This window comes from Schistocerca serialis, chromosome 7 (assembly GCF_023864345.2).
Source record: "Schistocerca serialis cubense isolate TAMUIC-IGC-003099 chromosome 7, iqSchSeri2.2, whole genome shotgun sequence".
Lineage (NCBI taxonomy): Eukaryota > Metazoa > Arthropoda > Insecta > Orthoptera > Acrididae > Schistocerca > Schistocerca serialis.
This window is the reverse complement of record NC_064644.1, coordinates 450,008,115-450,016,952: the sequence shown is the minus strand read 5'-3', so window position 1 is coordinate 450,016,952 and position 8,838 is coordinate 450,008,115. Positions and strand designations below refer to the sequence as shown.

The 8,838-nt window shown below is 45.3% G+C and overlaps 1 protein-coding gene across 1 annotated transcript; it reads left to right on the top strand.

The window, feature by feature from the left end:
• Positions 1–6,560: 6,560 nt before the first annotated feature.
• On the top strand, positions 6,561–7,733 carry LOC126413145 (G-protein coupled receptor dmsr-1-like). Its single transcript, XM_050083038.1, has one exon. The coding sequence runs from the start codon at positions 6,561–6,563 to the stop codon at positions 7,731–7,733; it is 1,173 nt and encodes a 390-aa protein (XP_049938995.1).
• Positions 7,734–8,838: the final 1,105 nt, after the last annotated feature.

Sequence of the window (8,838 nt, the reverse complement as noted above, 5' to 3'; positions counted from 1 at the left end):
AGTAGCGGCGCATGATTACAGTTTTTGTTTCCAGTGTATATATTTTTTTGTTCACTGTTTTTTGTGTTTCATTGATGTGGGGTCCGTACCACATCGCACTTTGTCGGATTTGTGTGCGGTTTCTGCACAACATCAAATTGTGCTTGTAATTACAACGTTGGAACAGCGTTGTTGAAATTTTATGTCTATGTGTAAAAATACAGGGAGTAGATTATTTTTATTGTGTATTTTAGATACATTTTGTTTCTCATGAATGATCACGAGAAGTAAGGCGTGGCTATTAGTGAGCGAAGCTAAAACAAAAGTGGATACTATAAAGGATAAGAGACACGTTACTGACAGGGATAGGTTCGGAGATGAGATGGGCACATTTTTAGCAGGACAGGACGACAGGGTCATTGATGAGCACGGTGATTTGGACGCGATCTTAGAGCAACGTCACGGCCATAATTATGATAGTGAATTGGAGGATGGAACAGAGACAGGCACACAGATCGAGACGGTAGCAGAAGTTTATAGTCAAACGAACGAGTGCACACAGAGGCCAGCTCGGTCACGTGAGAGCTCTGGCGCCCAGGCGTCCAGAGTTACATCGCCCATGTTTGAAGAGGATCAAAAAGATGACGTAAACCCAATACTGAGCTTCCTACGATCAATGAAAGAAGAAGCTGATGAACAACGTAAGAAGGAGAAGGAAGAAGATGAGAAACAATGTAAGAAGGAGAAAGAAGAAGCTGACGAACAGCGTAAGAAGGACACGGCGGCATAACCTCTCCGCACGAAATATTGTTAAATAATAATACAAAATGGAGCCAAGCGTAACCTCCCTACACAAAAATTAATGAATGAAAATTATAAATGACCATGAACCCACAATAATATTAATAGAATAATGAACCATGAACCAAATGTAACCTCATAACAGAAATAATAATATCTCGTAAATTATATAAGGGCAGCAGCGCTGACCTTCGGCCCTGTATTCTGAATAAAAAAACAAAAACTCTTACCTCAATAAAAACTGCATCTATATCTGCTCTTAATTATACATTCTTCGACACAGCAATGTTTCTTGGAGGAAATGCATATGAAATATTCTTTAAATTGATATGAATGTTTTTCTTTAAAAGAGTTACATTATAAAAAAAACCCGCATCATCAATTGTCGTCAAATTAACAGAGGACACAATTGAATTCGTTTGTTCATCATTAAAGTAAAAATCATTATTTGTCGTCGGTACGCACTGATTGTCTGCAAATGGAGGATTGTCAGCATTACACTGAGTGCCGCAAATATTATCGATCAAGTTATTAGAGTCGGCCATTTCACTCATTGTACATCGCGATGTACTGTTAACAGTTTTTCACAAATGAAACAAAGACAATGCAAAATGCAACAAACACAAATACAACAAAGAGCAACAAATTGCCGATGATCTGTGGAAGAAAGAATGACAAATTAGTAAATGCGTTGCGCCTGATGCAAACTACGTTTAACTAAATAAGAGCAGATATGTGACTACTTATCAGAAGATTCCCAAAGAAATACGATCCTGGCCGGATGTTGCCAAGTGTAACCTCTCCGCACGAAATATTGTTAAACAATAATGCAAAATGGAGCCAAGCGTAACCTCCCCACACAAAAATTAATGAATGAAAATGATAATTGACCATGAATCCACAATAATATTAATTGAATAATGAACCATGAACCAAATGTAACCTCTCAACAGAAATAATAATATCTGGTAAATTTTATAAGGGCAGCAGCGCTGACCTTCGGCCCTGTATTCTGAATAAAAAAACAAAAATTCTTACCTCAATAAAAACTGCATCTATATCTGCTCTTAATTATACATTCTTCTACACAGCAATGCTGGCGTATATATATATATATATATATATATATATATATATATATATATATATATATATATATTTGGAGGGAATGCATAGGAAATATTCTTTAAATTGAAATGAATGTTTTTCTTTAAAAAAGTTACTTTATAAAAAAATTATTATTGGGGCATTTTTTGAACAAATTAATTACAATTAACATACATTATTAGATATGCGCAATGCTGTTTCTTTACCTTCTACAACAATACTCATCGTCCAGAGTCCTGACCAGAGTCGCGAGCAGAGCACACAGCCGACGCATGCCGGCTCCCCGCATACTACTACTGTCCAATCGCTACTAAAGCTGACCGACTACTACTGTCGACTCGCGCAGACTACTACTGTCCACTCGCTGCTGTATCCGACCGACTACTACAGTATCCGACTGACTACTACTGTCGACTCGCGCAGACTAGCGCAGACTCGCGACAAGCAACAACTAACAATAAACTACTCTCTGGTCAGAGATTCTGTCATGCCTCGCCCATCGCCGGCGAAGCATACACCTTACAATGTACATGTACGTAAAGAGCACAGTACGTGTAAACATGTAAGCGTGCCAGCTGTAAATAGGCAGGAAAACTGTAACGCTAGACAAAGCGGTAGACAAGTTTACTTGCATGCCACCACAAGCTGGCTTCTCCGACCCAGGTGCCCAACCTCAAATTGTTCAGTGCAGTATTCTCTATCCACTGTTACATCTCTGCATGCTCTTACGAGAACACCATGAATAAGCAAATACATTTTGAAATTTTTCATGTACTGTGTTTAAAATGATGCTAGGTGTGTGATTCTAAGATGATTTATGATTCTGTAATTATCTTTGTATTTGGAAGAAAGTCACCAGTTCATCTGCGCTGTCGAAGAGGAGACGAAGCAGTGTTGACTATTTTAAAACTTGTTCGTGTTTTCGTATATCAATGTAAAGACAGCAGAACGATGCAGCACCTCATACATTGAAAGCATCACGAGTAAATGCTGTAGCCTACGAAAATCGCAAGTTTTGAAACGTGTCGTGAAAAATACAAGTAAAAAGGAAACCTTAACAGGTAAGAGCAAAAGTTAAAGATGAAGTAAATATTCCTGAATTCCAATGAAGAACAACTGCCAAGATAAGAAACGTAGAAGTAGATATCCTCGGTGTAACAAAGCAGTTTAAATCACTTAATAAAGGCAAGGCCTCCGGTCCAGATTGTATGCCAGTCTGGTTCCTCTCAGAATATGCTGAAAAAACAGCTCCATATTTAGCAATTACATACAACCACTCGCTCACAGAAAGATCCGTACCTAAAGACTGGAAAGTTGCTCATTTCACACCAATACCCAAAAAGGGAAGTAGGAGTAATCCGCTGAATTACAGGCCTATATCACTAACGTCAATTTGCAGTAGTGTTTTGGAGCATATACTGTATTCGAACATTATGAAGTACCTCCTCGAAAATGATTTAATGACACATAGTTAGCACGGATTCATAAAATACCGTTCTTGTGAAACACAACTAGCTCTTTATACTCATGAAGTAATAAGTGCTATCGACAGGGAATGTCAAATTGATTCCATGTTTTTAGATTTCCAGAAGGCTTTCGACACCGTTCCTCACAAGCGTCTTCTAACCAAATTGCGTGCCTACGGAGTATCGCCTGAGTTGTGAATCTGGATTCGTGATTTCCTGTCAGAAAGGTCTCAGTTCTTAGTAACAGACGGAAAGTCATCGAGTAAAACGGAAGTAATATCCGGCGTTCCCCAAGGAAGTGTTAAAGGCCCTCTGTTGGTCCTGATCTATATTAACGACATAGGAGACAATCTGAGTAGCCGTCTTAGATTGTTTGCAGATATTCCTGTCATTTGCCGTCTTGTAAAGTCATCAGATGATCAAAACGACTTGCAAAATGATTCAAATAAGATATCTGTATAGTGATAAAAGTGGCAATTGACCCTGAATAAAGGAAAGTGTGAAGTTATTCTCGTGCCGGCCGGAGTGGCCATTCGGTTCTAGGCGCTACTGTCTGGAACCGCGTGACCGCTTCGGCCGCAGGTTCGAATCCAGCCTCGGGCATGGATGTGTGTGATGTCCTTAGGTTAGTTAGGTTTAAGTAGTTCTGAGTTCTAGGGGACTGATGACCTCAGAAGTTAAGTCCCATACTGCTCAGAGCCACTTTTCAAGTTATTCACATGAGTACTAAAAGAAATCAGCTAAATTTCGATTACGCGATAAGTCACACAAATCTGAAGGCTGTAAATTCTAATAAATACTTAGGGATTACAATTACCAATAACCTAAATTGGAACGATCACATAGATAATATTGTGGGTAGAGCAAACCAAAGACTGCGATTCATTGGCAGAACACTTGTGCTTACACCAGGCTTGTCCGTCCTATTCTGTAGTATTGCAGTGCGGTGTGGGATCCGCATCATGTGGGACTGACGGATGACATCGAAAAAGTAGAAAGAAAGGCAGCTCGTTTTGTATTATTGCGAAATACGGGAATTAGTGTCACAGACATGATACGTGAATTGGAGTGGCAATCATTAAAACAAAGGCGTTTTTTCGTTGCGACGGGATCTTCTCATGAAACTGCTGTCAGCAGTTTCTCCTCAGGAATGAGGTTTTCACTCTGCAGTGGAGTGTGCGCTGATATGAAACTTCCTGGCAGATTAAAACTGTGTGGCGGATCGACACTCGAACTCGGGACCTTTGCCTTTCGCGGCCAAGTGCCCTACTAACTGAGCTACCCAAGCACGACTCACGCCCCGTCCTGACAGCTGTACTTCTGGCAGTACCTCGTCCCCTACCTTCCAAACTTTACAGAAACTCTCCTGCGAACCTTGCAGAACGACACCCCTGAAAGAAAGGATATTGCGGAAACATGGCTTAGCCACAGCCTGGGGGATGTTTCCAGAATGAGATTTTCGCTCTGCAGCGGAGTGTGTACTGATATGAAACTTCCTGGCAGATTAAAACTGTGTGCCGGACCGAGACTCGAACTCGCAGGAGAGCTTCTGTAAAGTTTGGAAGGTAGGAGAAGAGGTACTGGCAGAAATAAAGCTGTGAGGACGGGGCGTGAGTCGTGCTTGGGTAGCTCAGTTGGTAGAGCACTTGCCCGCGAAAGGCAAGGGTCCGGAGTTCGAGTCTCGGTCAGGCACACAGTTTTAATCTGCCAGGAAATTTCATACTACTTTTCTCCTCCGAACGCAAAAACATTCTGTTGGTACCCACATACATAGGGAGAAATGATTATCACGGTAAAATAAGAGAAATCAGGGGCTTGCACAGAAAAATTTAAGTGCTCGTTTTTCCCGCGTGTCGTTCGAGAGTGGAACGGTAGAGAAACTGCTTGAAGGTGGTTCATTGAACCCTCTGCCAGGCACTTTACTATGAATAGCAGAGTTATCACATAGATGTAGATGTATTGTATAAAGGAAAAAATGGTTGGTTACTTGCCCGGTATGCAGACGCGTTAGCCACTGACGCAGCTGTAAAGCAGAGAGCGCCATGGTGTGCGAAACAGACGTGTGCTCAAGAGTGCGTAAAGACAACGCGTGGGGGACGCGGGACCGTCATCCGCCGGCGGCGCCCTACCGCTGGCTGTCGTCACACACTGCCCACTGAACACCGGCGCGAGAGGCGGCGCGCATGCGCGGTTGCAGCTGTGGCCGAGTCGCGTGGCGCCGCGCCGCTCTGCAGTCTGACGCCGGCAGCCGACGCCGACGCCAGCAGCAGAGGGTGCGGTAGTGTCGCGGCGCTCGCACCACAGCACAGCACGCGCGCCTCAACGGGACGGCCGTCTGAGAGACGGGCGCCGACGCAGGCAGTTTCGCTCGGCTGCCGTGCGTGTTACGTCGCATTCTGGTCTTCTATTAGCCTACTCTTACTTCAGTTCTACAGTGTTAGTACAGTTTTGTCACGAAAATTCTTTCACTTACAAAAAGCTTATTTGGCGTCGTGCGTCATGATAACGCTTTATATAACATCCACTCTACTACTAAGGTTTCACGAACAACGTTAGTAGAGTTTCCGAAGGTCTCTACGCTTTATGACGCGTGCGTGCAACACTTTGGAAAGAGTTTGTGTACAGCATATGAAGACCGTTTGAAAATAGAATAAATCGTGAGATATGTTACTTTCCGGGTTACTTATATCGGAGATTCCTGCTACAGAGAAATGGTCAATGTATCACAGAGTACAACTGCATGTTATGGGAATCTCGCAGCAGAAAAGTGACGTAATTTAGAAATAATCTTGCCAGTAACGTGCAAAACCAAGCACATGTTTATGATCCGTGTTAGACTTGATGTAAATATGTGGAAGTGATTGCGTTGATTCTGAAAATCTACAGTGGCAAAATTTAACAATTTGAGTGTGAATTATGAAGGTGATCTTGCTGTCACCTCTCAGTAGACCGTAGACTAATCACTGATCTATATAAACTTACACAGAAGACTCGTGTTATTTTAAAGCTTTACTGCTGGGATTTTTCACGAAGGGAATATCAACTAACAGACGCATACTTGACAATTGTGATCTTTTGAGAAAATACTGGTGTACAGTAATGGAGAGATATAGACTTGTCAGGCGTGTAACAGACGCTTTTTGTTGACATTTCGGTTCTATAAGGGCTGTCGTTTCGAAACAAGTGACAGTCGTGTAGGTCACGAGGATGGCTGCCGAGACAGTTTTAGTGGTTTCCGAGAGTGTCGTGAATGGGACGAGTATGAATGGTATTCTGATGGGCGAAGTGAAAAATGTAAATACGACGTCGGAGCCGCAGTTTTGCGGTTCGGGTCTGGAACAATTCCAAGCAGGCTACAAGGAAGTGCACGGGTACCTCAGCCTCTTCGTCTGCATCTTCGGCTCGGTGGCGAACTCTCTGAACATCGCCGTGCTGACGAGGCGCGAGATGATCTCACCGACCAACAGCATCTTGACGGGACTGGCCGTGGCCGACCTCCTGGTGATGGTGGAGTATGTGCCGTACGCGCTGCACATGTACCTGCTACGGCGGCCGCGGGCGCAGACGTACACATACGCGTGGGCCGTGTTCGTGCTGTTCCACTCCAACTTCGCGCAGGTCTGCCACACGGTGTCGATCCTGCTGACGGTGACGCTGGCCGTGTGGCGCTACCTGGCGGTGGCGCACCCGCAGCGCGGCCAGATAGGCATGCCCTGCACGCTGGCCGTGGTCGGCTCGGCGTACGTGCTGGGCCCGCTGCTGTGCACGCCGCACTACCTAGCCTTCGAGGTGGCCGAGCTGTCCGAGGGCAACGCGACGCTCCACTTCGTGCAGATGAGCCGTTTGAGCCAGGCGGCCGGCGGCCTGCTGAGCGACGTCAACTTCTGGGTGTACGGCGTCGTCGTCAAGCTGACGCCGTGCGCGGCACTGACGGTGCTCAGCCTCCGCATCGTCGCCGCGCTGGTGGAGACGAAGCGCCGCCGGCGGCAGCTGACGGTGTCGGCGTCGTCGCGCCAGCAGGACAAGGAGCGCCAGACGGACCGCACGACGCGCATGCTGCTGGCCGTGCTGCTGCTCTTCCTGGTCACCGAGCTGCCCCAGGGTGTGCTGGGCCTCCTCAGCGGGCTACTCGGCCAGCGCTTTTTCGCCGAGTGCTACGTGCCGCTGGGTGAGCTCATGGACGCGCTCGCGCTACTCAACTCGGCCGTCAACTTCATCCTGTACTGCAGCATGAGTCGGCAGTTCCGCGTCACCTTCTGCCAGCTGTTCCGGCCGCGCGCGCTCGACAGGTGGATCCCGGTGCAGACGACGGCGCACAACGGCCACACCGGAGCCGCCGCCACCACCACCAACAACGCGACGCAGGTGACGCAGCTGTAGCGCGCGGGCAAGCTGTCGGCGCTCCGTGCTGCCTGTGCAGCGCCGTGCCGGCCCCGCGGTCGTCGCAGCGGCGGCGGCGGCGGCGGCGGGCGACACGCGGCACCTGCCGTGCGTGACGTCGAGTGCTGACGTCGGCAGGTCTCTCTGTTATCTGTCCAAAGTCCAGACTCTATTCCACTTCTGCCTCCTTCTAGTCAAGTAACAACACGTCTCCATACTGCGTCTGTTCCCAAGCGGTTGTCAGTTATCTTTGCACTAACGGTGTATAATGGCTGATATTTTTATTGATTAATGAGAACTCTATACTCAACAACATGTCATCAGTACTTACTTCATTTCCAGAATAAATATTTTAGCTGTCACGAGTAGTTATTCGATTTGATATTAAACCTAACTCCCAAGTCTTAGAACCCCTACGATCAGTATCTGGCCAGTATCAATGTCGATAATGGGCAAAAATCGTCAGTATCTTCGATTTCGGGACTGGATTAACTGTCTACATACATAGTTATGTTTGCACGTAATCCTAAGTGTGCGAGTGCTATTCGCACGTGAGCAGTACGTTTTACAGCGTCCTGCCCCGCCATAGAGCGCAGTTGCACATACTTAGCTGATGTACTCGCTTTCTTCTTCTCCCAAAATCTCTTCATCATCTAATTTGTTCTTTTCTTACGGTCTTCAGCTCGGGTTCGCTTAGCTTGAATCTGGTGCTTGTCAGTTACAGATTTGAATGCAACTGTGTTCTACAGAATTTTGTTTATAATGCCTATTTTGTAAAGAACTTTTTCAGTTCCGTGTAATCGTTAGCTTGAATCTGGTGCTTGTCAGTTACAGATTTGAATGCAACTGTGTTCTACAGAATATTGTTTATAATGCCTATTTTGCAAAGAACTTTTTCAGTTCCGTGTAATCGCTGTTTTTAACTTTCATTGAGAGGACAAGATAGAGAATTGTTTTCGCCCACCTGTAATCGTTCATTCTGAGATTATATCAGTAAAATATCAATCATTTCCTCCTGAAACAGTCGGATATTTTCTCCAACAAAACCCGGATCAAAAATTATCGTTTGCATTTTGTTTCTTCGTTTTTATGTCTTTAGTTAGTG

What these genes read in the sequence shown, in the direction of transcription:
- LOC126413145 (XM_050083038.1), top strand. Translation starts at nt 6,561, where the DNA reads ATGGCTGCCGAGACAGTTTTAGTGGTTTCCGAGAGTGTCGTGAATGGG.